General features: G+C 38.3%; 1 protein-coding gene across 1 annotated transcript in view; it reads left to right on the plus strand.

The window, feature by feature from the left end:
- Positions 1 to 18782, plus strand: part of LOC103182610 (proto-oncogene tyrosine-protein kinase ROS) — a 73556-nt gene that overhangs the window by 49462 nt on the left and 5312 nt on the right. Inside the window, exon 32 of the mRNA XM_042332826.1 lies at positions 12417 to 12583. Within this exon, the coding sequence (XP_042188760.1) occupies positions 12417 to 12583 (167 nt within the window). The remainder of the gene's footprint in view (positions 1 to 12416; positions 12584 to 18782) is intronic.

Consider the following 18782-nt stretch of genomic DNA (forward strand, 5'->3'; position numbering starts at 1 on the left):
ATCATTCGCCTCTGACCCTGAAAGATATGGGTTCAAGTCAGACTTTGAGACATTGAACATATTGTCTCGTCTGATACTTCAATGCACTGCTGAAGTAGTATTGCTTTGTTGGAGGTGCTGTACTTTGGATGAGATGTTGAGACTTTGATCCAACGTACTTTAATGGATATGAAAGCTGTTAGCAGTTGTAAGTCAACCTGAGGCTACTATTTTATTAACCCAGATTTATTTAACAGGACTTTGAACTCATGGCGTCACATTCTAGGTTGACACGCAAATGCAGTGTTGGGAGAGCTCTGTATTGTCCTTTGGATGCAATATTAAACCGAGATCCCATCTGCTTGTTCAGGTGGATGTTAAAGAAAAGATTCCATGACACTATTTGAAAAGAGTTTTTCCTGGTATTCTGACAATGGTGTTTGTGGGATGTTGCTAGTACATGTTTAACTGTTGTGTTTGCTGATATGTATAACAATCAGTACTATTCAAAGACACTCATTAAAGCATTTTATTTAAAGGAACTATTAGTGTTTCTATGAAGATCTAGAATAACATGCTGGGAATCAATGATGAATACTTACCGATAAATCACATTGGATATTTGAACAGAGCAGTGAGGGCTAATATGGACTTTAACGCAAGTCTTTCCTGCTCCTTACAATAAGTACCATCAACATACACAAGATTAAAGCTTCAATGCAAGTTTATCTGCTGAGGAGCACACTAAGGCAATAAAATCACACATGCCTTCTGGTATTATGGGGATGTTTTCTCAGGCAGACTTTAACTCAAGCACACAATAAAGCATCCTAATGGTTCGGATAAGATTCCTGTCTGACAATGTTTTCCAGCTGCCGAATGTTGAATTAATCCTTCATGGACATGTTTCTACAGAAGAGTCTTCCTTTTTCAGCAGGGTATCACTTTCAGTCCACAGAACACCTGAAATCACTCGGCTGTGGAGAGGGATTTGCCTTGCTCTTCTTGCTGGTACACTTTAGGATCCTAATTCAGCTGTCACTGGAGAAGACATTAGTCATTTGTTTGGATACTTGCTTAAAATAACTCCACTCCTAAAGTCCTCCTGTCATTCAACCTGCATAGGTTCATTCAAACCTAGTTTTGATTTAACCCCCATGCAGTTACCTCTTTTAAGAAGAAAAGGGGATTTCATTTTGACTGTGCTGATGGGTCTTGGCATAAAACAAATACATTGAAAAAATGTGTTAGAAGATGTAGCTATAACGCCTAATATTTAGAAAGTAACACTGGATACAATATATCCTGTGGAGCACTTTGAGACATCCTCCAGACGTGAAAGGAAAAATATCAAGGACAACACTGTAAAAGGACATTGTTGATATCTAAGGCGAAATGATCTTAGAAAACTAAAATGTAGAACAAAACCCAGATATCAGACCTTTAACAATTTATGATTCACCTATTAGTCGTTGAGCTGGTCATGTCTATTGATCTGTTCCTTATGGAAATGAATTGAACAAAATTTGTTCCTCATTTATCCCTATTACACATTAAAATCCACTTACAATCTGAGGTGCTGAACTTTATTGAGTTCCTTCGCTGGTCTGAGGTGCTCTTTTGTTGCTCTTATGCTCAAAAGTAGTTTTAAATTTGGAAATGTCTTTGGTCTATACAATTAGATGGGGAGAAGGGAGAGGAATTGTTGGTTATTGATCCCAGTGTCATTATGGCAAGGAAAAGAGCAGCAAGCATGATCAGTATGGTTAAGGAGAAGGTAGCCAGTCAGATTGGGACAAATTAAGTTAAAGTGGGTGGAGGGAAATAATTCTTGAGAACTATATGATATTCAATGTGGGTGTAAAAGATCCCAGGGCACTATTTCAAAAGAGAATCGAGTTTCTTCCAGCCAGCAATTCCTGAGATAAAATTGGTCATTCACTTCATGGGTGTTTATAGGACTTGGCTGCCGTATTCGTCCACCAATACTTAGTCACTACACCCTACTATAAGATCCTGTGAAGTGCTCTGAGGCATCTCAATGAGCAAGATTATTATTAATATTCATATTTTTCATTTTTTAAAGTTTGGAACAGCATTGTATTTATGGTGTATTATTGTGAAACAGGGTTATAAAAATGAACAATGAGAACTGTAAGTGTACAAGTGAAATAATAGTTTTTAGATTTCTCTGGGTTAATATTGAGGATGCAAGACATTTCACAAAGTTTTATCTTCTTGGGTGTTTGCCTAAGGTTATCTGCCTCACGAGAATGAGTCTGCTTGTCCAAGTGGCCCTTAACGATTCCATTACACTATTCCAAAAGAGAAGGGAGTTTCTCCTGGAGTCCTGGACATTCATCCCCCAAATAAAATTGGTCCAGGCTGTTTGTCGGGCATCGTAATGTGTGAATTGACTGCCATATTTATGTACAAACTACAGTCACTACACTTTACAATATATCCTGTGGAGCACTTTGAGACATGAAAGGAAAAATATCAAATGTATTATTATAATACAGCATAGGGAAATGCATTGTTTATGGACAGAATGGTCAAAATAGGCTTTTAATGTTTAAGCTTCTTTTTAGAATAAACACCTGCTCGCTATCAATAGAGAACATGAGCTACTGCACTGGTGTTAGCTGTGTCACATAACCCTATTACACATGTTAGGCATATGTTCTGAACAATGGTACATTAAAACAATGATAATAGTTCAACACTGATCCAGTTGAATGAAAGTATTGCTTGAATTTTGTGATTGTTGAAAGACACTGAGAACTGACATTGTGTCAAACGCTGAGAGCATGAATGCTAAAGTGTCAGTGAGTGGAATATTGCACAGAGATCACATTACACTTAGAAATGTTTAAGGTCATTCACCTACAAAATATACAGTCACTACACTTTACAGTAAATCCTGTGAATTACTTTGAAATGTTCTCCTGATATGCAAGGTGTTATATTAAATACAAGTATTATTATTATGAAAATAATTTTTAAAAGTTTTTTCACTATAAATACTTTTCTGGGCCTTGAAGTGCATCAGTAAAAATCAATTTTCTTTGAAAGACCCTAAGCTTTGAAAATTATTTTTTCAAGCATTTTGGATGTGCACACATTGTAACCCTGCCAATTAACAGGTAGAAGAAATACAAGAAATTAGACTCCAGTTTTTGATAGAAAGTAAAAAGGCGATGGACACTTAAGTTTATGTGATAACGTCACATCAAGCTTTTCTAGCCAAACCTTGCAGTGCTGGTGCTTGTTTGAAGATTGATTTTACTTTGAGGGATGGTGTGATGGGTATAGTGAAGAAGATTCAATTGAAAACAATATGGGCAGTTCCCTGGTAGGGTTAGAGCTGTCCAATAAAATTAAATGAAAAGTTATGCTTGTGTCTGAAACAGGTCCAACATGTAACTGGTCACCTGTGGGATACCCCAAGGCTCCATTCTTGCCCTCCTTCTTTTCCTCATCTATATGCTCTGTCTCAGCAATGACATCTGCAGACATGAGGTCAATGCAGATGACACCCAAATTTACTTCTCTTCCTCCAGCTGCGATTCCCGGTCCACTGATGTTCTGTCAGCTTGTTTGACGGATATCAAGGCCTGGATGAGCGCAAATTTCCTGCAACTGAATGTCGGCAAGACGGAAGCCATACTCTTTGGCTCCCGTCAACATCATCTCTCCTGTGAGTCTGAATTCCTCAACCTTCCCGGACTCTCCCTCAGCCTCTCCGAACCTGTGTGCAACTTAGGGTGTCAGGTTCATTCCCCAGCTTTCCTTTCTACACCACATATGTTCCCTGATCAGGATCGCTTTTTTCCACTTCTGGCACATTGCCCGCTTCCCAACTAACCTCACAATTTACCTCACAAGCAACACAGCCAAAACCCTCATCCATGCCTTTGTCACTTCCCGGCTGGACTTTTCCAATGCCCTCCCCAGCTCAACCATACACAAAAGGTGGAGTCCTGTAGCTCAGTGGTTAGAGCAATCACTTTGCAAGTGAGAGATCTGAGTTAAATTCCAGGCAGGGCGAAACCTTGGGCAAGTTTCCTTACTCCACACACCTAATAATAATCCCTCCAAAACCAAAAAAAAAACCAATAATAAAAATTGGTCATTTTCAATCTACGACTGTTTGTGGGACATTGCTGTGCGCAATTGGCTGCCGTGTTCACCCACAAATATACAGTCAATTCACTTTACAGTGTGTTTTGTGAAGCGCTTTGGGACGTCCTCCCGCCGTGAAAAGCGCTATATCAAATGCAAGGATTATTATTATTATTATTAAAATCCAATTCATAGAATCATAGAATATTACAGCACAGAAGGAGGCCATTTGGCCATCATGCTGGGCTAGTCTCACAGAATGGTTCCTCTCTATTTTTTTTTGTTGCAACATGTGTCTTCATTTAACGATATCAGTTTTCTTCCAGTTCCTTTTTGAATTTCTTTATTATCACTGACAATTGGAGTTTAAAAGAAAACATTACAATTACAGTACCAAGCTGGGTATGGGTGCCAAGCAAATCAATTATGAACCGTTCACTAGGTTGCTGAGGTTCATACTTTCAGTGAAAAAAAGTTTTCTAACATATCACCTGTTTATTTTCAGGGCAGAAAACAGCTTTTCTGTCAAACTGTAGCAACTCAGGTAAAGAATCCTGTTATTGTGTTTGCCTCTTCGGAGGTTTGTATTTAGTTATTTCTAGTTATGCTAGTAAAAGGGCAGCAGTATCAGGAATCACCACCATCTCTATGTTCCAGTGTCTCAGCATCTGACTTGGAAGTGTCCTGAATTCCTTTATCAAAGTCCAGCACCATCATAGGAGTGCCATCGATACAAGGACTGCAGCATCACCACCACCTTATAAGGAGTAAATGGCAGAGATATAGGGAAAGGGCAGGTAAATGGGACTGAAAGGATTGCTCTTAAAAGAGCCAGCACAAATCGGCTGAAAGGCCTTCATTTGTGCTGTATATTTCTATCGTACCTTCTCAGGGCAGCCAGGGATGGGCAATATCTGATTGCCCACATTCAGAGACAGAATTAAAAAGCAATAGGACAACTGAAAGGTTTCTCAGCATTAGTGTGGGGATTCAGTCATATGGTAGGTGTGAAAACTTAAAACATTTTGATTTTTAACATTTGTTTTGCAATGACAGCAGTCAATGTACCTAATGGTAAGTCCTCACTCCATAACATATTTTTACTGCACTGGGGTGGGTCTCTTGTGCCTGAGATTGAGGTTAAACTAGAATTTGGGTTGATGTGTAAATCACACTGAATTGACAAAAAGGGAGTAGTATAGCTGCAATGCGATGATAGGCACTAAGCAATCCTTTTCATGATTCATTTGTGACATGGGTGAGAAAAATGAGGATAAAGCAAATGATCTTCACAGTGTAAGAATTTCTATCACCTGCAATATATGAACCTCTTCTGGCATTTTGGTAATTTCAATACAAACTGCAATACAAATTTATATGTCCCAAGGCACTTGACAGACAAGCTGGGGGTGAGAGCCAAAGGATTGGGGGAGGGGAAAGATAACTAAAAGTGCTGTCCAAGAGGTAGGTCTTGAAGGGTTGAGGGAGGAAACAAGTCAGAAGGATTCTGAGATGAAGTTCCATAGAGTGGGGGCTGATTGGCTGAAAGCTCAGCGGATATTGCAGGGACATTGGTGCCCCCTGACTGAAGGGAGTAGCTGGGTTAGTCGGGTTTGAGGAGTTCACAGAGATTTATGTAGATCAATGGTGGTGGGAGAGATGATTGTGCCTCTGGGACAATGATGTGAAGCAGAGCTCTTTGTACAACCATCTAAACTTCCTGAATTTAATATTGGGTATGTGGCCATTTCTCTCTCATACTAAATTAGCACCAGAAAAGAGGAAAAATTGCAGAAAAGAAATGTTAATGTATATTCATTTGAATATACTTCAAATATTATAAATATTTCTGCTTGAACCCCAGATAAAAATATCAGATTGAGATTGAGCTGGATAGAGTCTCACCGTATATTAGTTGAAGTTAAATAGTCACAGATTTTTTGTGGATTACAACATTTCAAATAATGGATATTTTCAGTAATTTGAACCCAGGTTTTCTGGATATTTGGAATAGGATCAAACACAGAATCTAATCTTTGTTCTCTTCATCTCCATCAATGCTTTTACATAAAATATCCGGTTCTTCCAAAATCTAACCGAAAGTATTGCTTAACGAATCAGGTAAACCTCTCCACAGATTATGAAAACAGTGTTTCAGTGTTTGGACTGCAAATGAGTGCTTCAATATAGTGCTATGTAGATCAATGGTGGTGGGAGAGTTCAATATAGAGTCACAATCCGTGATAGGCAAAAGAAACCATACATAAGTAGTTTGGTTTGGGAGACTGTTAAGCATGGGGATGGGTTTCTGCAACTATTAGACTAAAATGTGAGTCAAATTTACGATTTGTGCTGACCTATTTGGAAAGAGGGAGGAAATTGCAGTTGATTCTCCAATAGTTTTTATTGGTTGTTTATTACATAATAATATAGTATATGCACCATGGAACCAGGTACCAGATATGCCGTACACTTCCAGATTCTGTCAATAACTGACCAGCTTCCTGCGTGTAGCTCACAGTGTCAAGCATTATCCCAGGAACAGTTGGAAACTCTGTGAGAGCAGTGGTCAGCTTCTCATGTGCAGTGCAGCGTTCAAGAAGAAACATCAACAGTGACCTGATGCAGAAGTGCTGAGCAGTGGCCATTTATAGTGTGCCCTGTTACACCAGAGGGGCTGAGTTCATAGACCTAAACCACCACATAATAACTGAACCAGCTTGCAGTTGTAATTTTCTCTCTTTCACAGCATTAAGTTTTAGTTATGAAGTTTTTGTACACTCCTAGTAACTGAGTTATATTTTAAAAACTTATTATAGGGTGAAAATGTAATGTATTATTAGAGCTCCAAGCACCCACCCAATTTATGGAAATTCCTAAGATATATTTATTGTATTATTTGATTTGAATAAATATCTCATGAATTTGCATGAAAAGATGGGTTTCCACATGTGTCAGACACCTGGCTGACCAAAAAACTTCCATAATTATGTAATCTGTTATGAACCATATCATTTTCACTTCCTTTTTCAAAAATGCAGTGTGTCTATCAGATCATTTTAAGACCAACTACATTCTGTAGCCGCAGTGCTTAACATCTTTCTTTCTGTGTGTATATCCATATTACTCTCCTGTCTCTGGTTCCACTGGAGTGGGCTTTTCCAGGAGCACTGAACAATGTGATTCTCCACAGTCACTACAATCTGAAGTACTTTCTTTTTTAAATCCATTGCCGTTCTGTAATTGTCCTTTTGAACCCTGCTTTGGGTCCATGCTGACTGATCGCTGACGCAGCCACTTCAACCTTGCTTTTTATTTTGCTCTTCCATTTCTTCTCCTAATCTATTGCGTTACCATCCTCTTATTTTGTATTTCTAAGTTTGCAGACTGTTTGAGAACACTTTGGTCAATTTAAGAGGTTAAAAATATAGCGATGACAAAGTAGCTTACAGATTCCTTTCCTGGAGAAGAGCAAAATGTGTGGACACCCCAGGGAAACAGGGAGGGGAAGCTAAGAATATGAACCTGGGTTCAATTCCCAGCAGGGTGAAACCTTCGGCAAATTTTCTTACTCCACATGCCTGATAATAAATCCCTCAAAAAAAAATTGGTAATTTCAATCCATGACTGTTTGTGGGACACTGCTGTCAGAAAAGAACATTTCCTCAGAGATTTAAATAGAGAGGAGATAGAGAACTGGTGTAAATGATGTTAGTGATGGAAAATGAACACTTTCTTTTGTATACCCTGTGTTGGCATCAAATACAACCTGATTCTTTATGCTTACTTATGCATTGAACAATTTCTTAAAACCAATCCAATCACTGAGGTACGAAAAGTTTAGTTCTAAGGCAGCCTGGAATTGTTATTACACATTACATAGCACTTGAAATATTTTATATTATTTGCATTCAAAATTGTTTTGGAAAAGTTTGATTGATGTGCTCTAATCTTTAACAGACCATGTATGGTAAACTGGAAGCCACAGTGCACATTGCTTCGGGCAGGACTTTGCTTATCATAATACTACTGTTACATTTCTATTCTGAATGTAGAAATCATATGCCCCATTAAGTGCTGATACCAGTACCTAGTTAAACACTAAATACAACTTGACTTACACTGTGGTGTGAAAGCATTATTTCATTGCTGAATTTCAATGTTTAATTAATAGACTAAATTTGCACGTGTCGCTAAGTATGATGTGCTAAGTCATGTGTCATGATAAAAAGTCTGGAAGAAATGAAAACTTGCTGTGCTTAGTGAGTCCTGGGTAATCTGCAATAAGCTGTTTTTCTAACAGTGGAATCTAAAATGATATATTTGGAACACAATTTGAAAGCAACTCCTATAGATAACCAGAGGTACATCAGCAGACTAACACATGGAAACTGCTCTGGAAGAAGAATCTGTTGGAGCAGATTTCCCTTGGGTTGCCATGAATGGACTTCAGGTTATCAGCAGGAGTTGCTCTTTGCACACATCATGTTTTAGACTCTCTGAACAAAAAGTGATACAAATGGTGGAGAGATGGAACTTGAGAAGTTGTGCCCTTAGCAAAGGGGGAATGTGACAAAAGTTTTTGATAAATTCTGATGACCAATTGGAGGATGAGAGATATATCATTGACATAAAAGCAGGCTCAGGCCCAGTTAGCACTTCTTTATGTTGCTAAACAATAGATTTTGGTAAAGCATGCAAGCAGAAGCTAGATGCTTTTGGGATGTATTGGTTGTATCTGAATAATAAATGGTATGTATCATCTATGGACAGAGTGACCATAAGGAGGTATGGCCTGCATGAGGTAGCGCGGTGACTTATGGTGAGAAGATTTCAATGAGCAGAACATTGTGTGATTTATTGCTGAAGACTTGGTACGGTGATGGAATTGGCTCTAGTTGGGACAAATCCATATGGATGTCCAATGCTGAAATGGTAGGGTTGTAAGAACTGATCTAAATAGACACAAAGCTGCAGGCTATAGCAGGGTGGAGAACGAAACTGTATGCAACTCTTATGCAATCTACAGCAATGACTGGCTGATTACCTCTACATATTTATAGATTTAATTCAGTTCTGTTCTGTAATTAACATGATATGTAACTGGGAGACTTATTAGCAACACTTGTCCCTTTCAGAATTTTTCAGGCATCAACAACATGATTTTGCTTTGCTGCGTTCATAACCTTCATGACTCCCCACTACCCTTTCATCAAAACCCTTCATTGTTATTAGAGTTTAGAACATTACTTGACATATGCTTTTAAATGCTTCTTGCAAAGCAGCAAAGAAAAAATTAATTAAAACTTTATTGAGATTGACATAATCCCTAATTTGCGAGCTAGAAAGAATAGTGGTTTTGCTGGCTGAACCATAAAAAGTGAAGCCAAATTTTACAAGCAGAACCCAGATACATGTGCACAGCAATGTCCCACAAACAGCCGTGGAATGGATGTCCAATTTTATCTGGAAGATTGTTAGCCTCCCTTCTCTGAATCGTGCCTTGGAATCTTTTCTTTAATCTTTTCTTCACCTGAACATGACAATGACTTTGGTTTAATGTCAATGCTTTCCCCAGCATTACAGTGGATTGCCAGTTTGAATGTTACAAATATTAACTATGGAGGGAGTAACAGTCTATGAGTTCAAAGCCTCTGATGTAGCCCTTGGAACCACAACCTTCTGACTCAGAGGTGAGAGTGCTACCAACTGAGCCAGGCTGACACATATTTTTCTCTAAGGAATTTCTGCTTGTTACCATTGGCAATTAGGATAAGTATATGCGGAACCTTCCTTCAAAGCCAGAATGGTGAATTGGAGCTCACAGCAGAGTGGATTGTGCATGTTCATGGAAAGAATAGCCTTGATGGAGCAATTGGCATTTCTGATTCTCTGCTTTCTTATGTTGTAAGTTAATGCTGTCCAACCAGTGGCCACTGCCAGTTATGGCCATTTTGCTTTTCAGATGTGGCCACTTCCACATTGATGAATCAACTTGCGTTTCAACTTGCGGGACTGAAATGGATCTTCTGTCGCCTTCTTACGTCAATACATCTCGAACGCTGGCATTCATGTGGCCCGTGGCTATTGGGTTGGACAGTGTTGTTTTAAGTGGTTTAGGGAGTATCATTTTACAATTGGAAGTATCAGATTCCGAGATTTCAAAATTCGAATTTCCTTTGCATTCATCCAATTATAGCAAATCTTTCTTCAGCTTGTTTTAAAATAATAAAGTTTAATAGAAATGGGTTCAAAGCAAGTATGAAATATGAACCAAATTGTGCTGTTTTGCTTCATTTCACAGAGATGGATTGGATTCTATTAGGATATTTCAATTTCAGAGGGAATCTGTCCACAAAACAAATGATTCTGCAAACACACAATAGGTCAAGTTTATCTTCTAGATATGTGGAATGTTATTTACGTTGACCTGACATAATGTTTCCACCATTCTGACGTCTGGAACCACAACATTAGATGTAGTTTATAAACAATTTTTAAAGATCCTTGGTAATGGTCTACTGGGCGGTTATGCAGAACTTCAGTCCAGCGATGACTAACACAGAGTATTAACTCTCCTTTCTCCCTGTTCGATGCTCCCCATCATAATGGTTAAGATGTAGGGGGAAAATGTAACTACCACAAGAAATGGGTTGAGGAATACACACAACTTTCTTCCTAATTCCTTTAGTGACTCCACCCTTAAGCACTTACCTAAACTCATCTCTGCTGCTCCTAGCCTCCAATTCCCACAGCCCCTTCTTTCAGTCCGCCAGCCACTTGCCAGTGGGGAAGAAATCAGAAAACTGACTTTGTGTAGTCGGATTCCTGATGTAGGCCAAGAATATAGTTAGATCTCCATATATGAAGTTTCAACCTGGGTAAGCAATTTCCCTTATTCAAACTGAATAAATGACTTATAATCATATTTCTGGGATATCAGTGCCTTGGATCATCCTCCTGAAAGATGCTATGTAAATTTGTTGTTGTTTTTTTGATGGATACAATGGTAAGTATCCAGTAAGCCATCTAATGAGTGGTGGTTTGTATGTGTGTGTGTATGTGTGAAATTGCATTGGAATATGTGCTTATTAACAATTGAGTAGGGGTATATCTTGACTCTGGCCTCTTGGAAGCACAGTAAAAGTCTCTTTCCCAGAAATCATGGACTACATTTATAAACCAATAATTCAAAATTTAATTAAGGCATAGTTTAAACATCTAGCTCTCTTAAAACATAAATGAAACATGATTGTATGTTTTATATATACATATAAACTCGCTTTGCAAGCGAGAGACCCGAGTTCAATTCCAGGCAGAGGGCGAAACCTTGGGCAAGTTTCCTTACTCCACACAGAGCCTAATAATAATCCCTCCAAAAAAAAACAATAATTAAATTGGTCATTTTCAATCTATAACTGTTTGTGGGACATTGCTGTGCGCAATTGGCTGCCGCGTTCGCCCACAAATATACAGTCAACTCACTTTACAGTATATTCTGTGAAGCGCTTTGGGACGTCCTCCCGACGTGAAAAGCGCTATATCAAATGCAAGGATTATTATTATTATTATTATATATACATTATGTATGTATCTGTTGTACATGGAGTTTATTTAGAAGTATTGTTTGCAATATTTAACTCGACCACAATTTTAAATTCAAGGTGGAATTCACTTTGATTTTACCTGCATCATACCTGCACATTTTAACATAAAACGTTGGCATACTGAGTGATGTAAACTGACCAGAGGAATGTATGCTGCATCAATCACTTTGCCATTGTATTCACATCTGTCAATCCTAGCTCTTTACTGACATGGAAATGGAGAGTCTTGACAATTGCTCTCAGCACACCTTAACCTCACACCTCACAAATCAGCAACCCATCATCCCTTCACTATCTTCTTTTACAGGACTGTTTCCTCCCTTTGCTGAATGTGCTTTTTCAGGTAGTTAGTGTTCTGCATCATTAGCCACACTGTGAGCATCCTCCATACAGTTCTGTACATATAAGCCTGGGGCTCGGCCTTAATGGCAAGGGTGGATGACTTTCAGCTCTTAGGTATTCTAGGAGCAGGAAGCGAAAGAGATCACCTTACTGAGCGAGAGATTGTTTGTTTACTAGTTTTTAGAGTTGATTCTGCGTGTCAGGTGTTAAAAAACAATTCCGCTCTCAGTAAATCCATTCTAAAATAACAGCCATTTAATCTTGTTGCATTGCAAGCTATAGTGCTATACTTTGTGGTGGTTCACACAATGTTGTAAGTGTTTGAGGTGTCTGAAATTGGTGTTGGTTTTCATTTTGTTTCAGATATTCCTTGATGTTAAAATGCTGGCACAGAGAGCCAAAGAAAAGACCCAGCTTTCGTTACATTCAGGACAAGCTTGAGCAGCTAAGGAAGTCTCCCTTGGTCTGCAGTCACATTGTCAGTGATGAGGACAGCAGACCCCAAGGAATCATAAATCTGGCTTTTGAAAGTGAGTCCAAACATCAATTGCTCTGTTTTCTTCCCTTGTACTGACATGATGTGTCTTGTGAAAGCTGCCTTCTATCCAACTACAAAGGTTGGTTGATTGCTCCTCATTCATTCTTTTATTGCAGTTGAATGAAAACCATGAATTTTATGCAATTGAACATCCAACATAAATTGCATGGAACAATTACACTAAATTTAAAAACAGCAAATTTAACACTAGATTCACTCTAGGAACCATTGTAGCTCTTTGAGTGTACTGCACATCATGTGAAGATTTGACCAGCAGTGTTAAATATAAATATATGGTTTCAAAGTATTTCTTTAACATTTTAAATTCTATTCTCTCAATGCTTAAGCAAATTTTAATTTAAAAATATTAAATTCCTATAATCTGTTATATTTAGACAATGATGATTAGTAGAGAATATAAGGGACATATTTCATAATGAAGATAAATTAATAGGATTTTATAATAATAATAATCCTGGCATGTGGTGCAGTGCCTTATCATGTCAGGAGGACGTCTTAAAGCACTGCACAGGATTTACTGTGCAATGGAGTGACTGTGTATTTGTGGGCAAATGCGGCATCCAATTTGCGCACAGCAATGTCCCGCAAACAGCCATGAAGTGAGTGACCAAATTTTAGCCAGGAGACCGGGAGAAACTGCCTTCTCTTTTCGAGCAGTACCGTGGGAACTGAAGCAAACGGGACGTCGGTTTAACATATCATCCAAAGGACAGCACTTCCAACAATGCAACAGACTCCTAGCACTGCATTGGATTTGTCATCTAGATTCACTCTATGAGTTCAAGACCCAACATGGGGCTTGAACCCAGAACCTTCTGACTCAGAGGTGAGAGTGCTACCACTGAGCCAGGCTGACACACAATGAGAACAATGAAAACTATTTATGGTAATTAATACATGTTTTAGTAGCATGCACAATGTTTTACAATATTGTAATTCTAAATGAATCGCCCATCTCATTAGACATTTGATTTGACCCAAACTAAGCAATAGAGAATGAACACTTCATGTTGATTTGCCCAATACAGGAGACTGGACCTGCACTAAAGGGATTAAGGGATATAGGGATAAGGCGGGTAGGTGGAGTTAGAATAGATCAGCCATGATCTTATTGAATGGCGGGGCAGATTAGAGGGGCCGAATGGCCTACTCCTGCTCCTGATTCTTCTGTTCATATGTTCTAACCAGAAGCTCGGTACGTGGCTTACAACACTCATAAATGTCTGTCTCTCGGGTCATCGGATTGCTGCTGACATGACTTTGCAAAGAAAGTGGCATTGGTGGGACTTCATGCCCAACAGCAGTCAGGAAGTGATGTCAGCTGCACTCCATGGGCATCGCATGCATGCAGTGCTCAGGAAGTGATGTCAGCAGTGACCTCACAACCTGGAAGTTGGCCATTTTTTCTTTGTTTTAACGTCTCAGCCCAAAGATGGAAGAGTTAACTCAGTTAAATATGAACAATGACACTGCTTATGAAACATTGGATCCAGCCAATCGTGTTACACAGGGTTTCCTGTGCTGGTCTAAAAGTAATTTTATGAGTAAAATTTTAAAGTTAAAATGCCACCCTTTAGGCTTGGAATCACAATTGTGGCTGTCACTAATTTTTTTAAATAAAAAAATGGCGACCAAATCTATGGTGAGAAGACTGAGGGAATTCGCAGGAAGTTCCTGATATCAGCCATCTACCTAGTGAGGGCTCAGACCTGCATTTGCTGGGTGCAAATGATCCACTAGCAATTGTCTCCCTTGACAGGGATGGAAGCAGCATCCCTTTGGAGATGAGCTGGCTCTAAAATGACGTGTTTGGCAATGGAATGTCAGAATCGAGTCAATCCTCTCTGGCAGTCTTGGTAGTCTGATTCCTGAGACAGCCTGATCCACAGTAATCAAGACCCACCCAGACTGATGGCTCATCAATAGCACTTGAAGGATCACTGGAGCAGAGATTCTAAAGGGGAGGATAGTCCTCATTGTATGAGCAGTCGCTAGACAATGCTCTCAATTTTAGCTGATTAAATTCCAGCAGTACTGCAACATATACCCTAAACCTTGGCTCTTGCCAACCTGTGCATAGTATCTCTGGAGTAAGTTAGCAAGGTGTGTCCCTCCAGGGCGAGAGTGCGTATTCCATTCCAGACACAGGGAAGTTTCCAACTATATGTAGCTTACATATGTGGAACTCTCAAGCTTGTTTAGATACTCTTCAGCATGGTGATGGGTTTCTGCACATGCTACCAAAAAGAGCAAAACTTACAATTGGAGTACATGTCTCATTATCAGAATAAAACTGAACCAAATGTATTGTCCTAGCTGACGTACCATAATACTGATTGTTAAATCCAGGATTAATCCTAATAACTTGTTAATATCCACTCAGAAATCCTTTGCCCAAAATATAACAACGTACGTTCATACAGTGCCATTCATATAAAAGAATGATTCAAAACACTTTTTAAAAAAAGAACAATTTGAAATGAATTGAATGTTGTTATCCAAAATATAAAACTGAATTTCTTATCTCATTGCTCTCCTCTGGTTAATTATTTTCAAACACTCAATGAGTTAAACTGTGGTGGGGTAAGTTTTACCAGTTCTCAGTTGGGTCATGGTTGTTGGAAGAAATCACAAAATGTTGCTTTCTTGGGAGTGAACAGTAAATATGACTCTGAGACACTGCCCTGCGTGGAGGGCCCTATATGAGTGCAAGTTGTTGTTGTTGTTGTTGAATAACTTGTCTTAATTACAGTTCTGTTTTAGGCGCTTGAAGATGGGGTCTGATTAGACTTCTGTGGCCAAACAAATAAGTTCAACCAAAAATGATTTTTTGTGCAGATTTTTATTTTATTTATTTTTCTCTACATTTGTCTATTGGCCAATTGTAGTGAGGTGATGACAGCACTGTGATGAAGTCATTGTGTGAATAGCATGAATAATGCCCACTGGGGAGAAATACAATTTCAAAAAAGTCAATGTTGTGATTTAATAAATGATACTTACAATAAAATATATTGTAGATATATATGCCAGTTGATCTGGTTGAAAAATGCAATGAGAAAAATGCAAACCTTTTCACACTGATATAATGCCTCACAGATGTCAAATGATTTGCTATTATATTATTAGACAATGCTGGAGATTGCAAGCTGAAGGAAATAAAAGCAAACTCAACTTGAGAAAATATGCAGAGAGCAAAGATCATTTGGGACATAATAGAACCGTATTGGTGACCACCTCAAACTTTAGTGTCTACCTCTTTTGTTGGCTACAAACTTGGCATATATAAAATAGGGTTACTCTTAGTTTGCAATGTAAATGGATGATGGAAACTGGAAGAAAGAACGAAGAAAGAGAAGAGACAGATTTCAACATTTACAATAATTAGAGAAATGTTTGAATAAATAGAAAAAGAGTTCAAATAAAGTGTAAATAGAAATGACAGAAAGCGACAAAGATTATAATTATAAATAAAGTATATGTTGTTTTTTAAAATATAAATAGCCTTTTTACCCTCTGTTTTACTTTGGGGGCGAATATTGCAGACATAGGAATCTCAGTCAAAGCTGCTAACTGAGTCTCAGTTCCCAATTGGAGGTGAATAACAACAGGGAAAATGTCCAACACAGTAGGATATTTATTATTGTCGTGCGGTGATTAGCTTTAGTACCAATTATCACAAGGACAAAATTAGTGATTGTTTGGTGTTTAAAACCACATGACCACTAGGTGGCAGCACATCCCTCCCACATAGTGGTTTTCTGTCACTTGCTTTTTTCTCAGACAAGGCTCCGTCTTTGATTTTTTTTAATATAAATTCCAGCTGCTGGAGAAGCTTTTAATTATTTTTTTTCCATGTGATGTTTTAGTTTTATAGCCATGATGATCTTAGCCAAATATGAAATTCACACTTTCCCCATCCAGGAAATAGTTTCATCACATGGGCAGCCTGATGGACATCACAACTGAACCTTGTACTCACATACCCTTACACCCAAAGTCCACAAAATCACAAGGTTGGTCTGGATGACAAAGGCCCTTCAGCCCATCCAGTCTCATCCTTCGAGAACACCCATCTCATCATCCCCTCATCACTGCATCAAGCTGATTTTTAAATGAGTCTCATTGTCCTGGCCTCAACCTTTTCGACAACCTGTTCCAGTCATTGATTCCTGGTATCTGTTCTGAAATTGCCTTTTGCAGCTCCAAACCTATGTCTGTTTGTTTTACTACCTTGATAGATGCTAAAGTATTGACCTGGGTTTTCTTTTGCTACCCCATTTAAAACTTTGTACACCTATATGAAGTCCCCCAAGTCACCTTCTCCCAAGAATCTATACCTGTTTATTTTCCAACAGACTTGATATAAAATGATTGGGAGTGGGCAGAGAGACTGAAAGCCTGGCCGCCAATGGTAGGGCGGGTTTAGAAGTGATCACGCATGTATGAAATATCTATACTTGTTAAATCTTTCTCTGAAATGCTACTTGAGATTCAGAACATGAATGGATAGAAGAAAATAATAAATATTTTGCAGTGCAATTTCCAATTATCTACAAATTTGTTCATTTTAATCTGGAGATTTGTAGAATTCCTGAAGGAAGCGAATCCTGATCCAAGCAAATCCCGATCCAAGACTTACATTTCATAGCAGACTAATTAGATGCCTGCCAGGAATAGGTCGTAGTTAGATCGGTCCATAGATGAATGAATCAGGAAAGAATCAGGGAAATTTAGTAAAAACAAGTGACAAAAACTCACCCAGTGCACTAGAGCAGTGCTATTTGATCCTTTGATTCATTATTATGTTCCTATTCTGGCATTACAGCTGAATTCAACTAAGAGCTAAGTGGACTCCTTGAACCACCATTAACTTAAGATCAGAGTATGTGTTTGTATTAGTCTTTGATGTCTTACAAAAACTAAGACATATTTTTAACAAATTTGTTTTGAAATATCTGTATTCAGTTTCAGGAATTCGACATGGAACCACATAAAACCCTTCACCTATGCATCTATGGGTAAAATTTACACCCAGGTTTACATTTACTTTATTAAAATGTTAGCATCTGTCCAGAATTTGTCTGATTTTTAAATCGTCTTAAATCTGACTTTAACTTTGAAGACATTTTTCAGTAAATTCTTTTAAGAACTGAAGAATACCTAGTTCAGAGTTAAAATTGAATTCAACGTTTTGTCAAATTCTGCACACTCTGAGATGGTATGTTAATAGAGTAAGTCTATACCCGGCTGGAATTTTAACCAAAGAGCTAGGTGTTCTAGACAGGTTGCATAGTTCACTGATTCCGTTTGATTTTAACACAAAATGTTCACAGAGATTTTATTTTGATGTTTATAATACTTGCAATATATCTTTCAACATATAAAATCTTACTAACTTTTGGTAGTACATTAAACAAGCAGTGACAGTAAGTGTTCCAACATTGTTTTTGTGCAGTATAGAAGTGAGGTAACTGCCAAGCTCAGTTTATGGTGCAGTGCAAGGTTACTGCTTGCCAGAATCAACATGCCAGTTATGATGTTGGAATTTGTCTCTCAAGTTTCCCTCCTGTTCAGGGGCAAGATTTATTGTCATGAGTTAAATACTGTACTGTATATAGGACAGAAAAAATATCTCAATAGGCAGCTGTGTGGCTGGCATTTCTTTGACTGCTCCAGGCACAAGGCAGGTTTCACCTGCTAGTCACAAAGCATATAGTTAATCCGTGAAGGAGGTTAACAAAGTCCTGCTACTACGTCATTCAAATAGGATGGGATTTTATATTCATTTTATATTCATTAGGACCTATCACCTGCTGATCGTTTAAAAACTACTGATATTTTTGATACTTATTTAAAATTATATATTTTTCTTGCACAGAATGGAGTTACAGCATGTCTGGGTTGGGTATGAGGGGAAATGAGCAGAGATACAAATAGATCAATGCCACACTATACACAGTACTGTCGTAATATTGTTAATAATATTGCAATAGTAACAAACAGAAGCACCTGTTCATAACTGGTAGCATGGGAGACTCTACACTCCGTGAGGGGCATGATATAAATCCAAATTGTTGTTGTTGTTGTCAAATGCCCAATTCAGGATTAAACCGTTGAAGATCATACAAACAAAATTGAGAGATATTAATCACGTACCACCAGAACAC

This window comes from Callorhinchus milii, unplaced genomic scaffold (assembly GCF_018977255.1).
Source record: "Callorhinchus milii isolate IMCB2004 unplaced genomic scaffold, IMCB_Cmil_1.0 Scaffold3, whole genome shotgun sequence".
NCBI lineage: Eukaryota > Metazoa > Chordata > Chondrichthyes > Chimaeriformes > Callorhinchidae > Callorhinchus > Callorhinchus milii.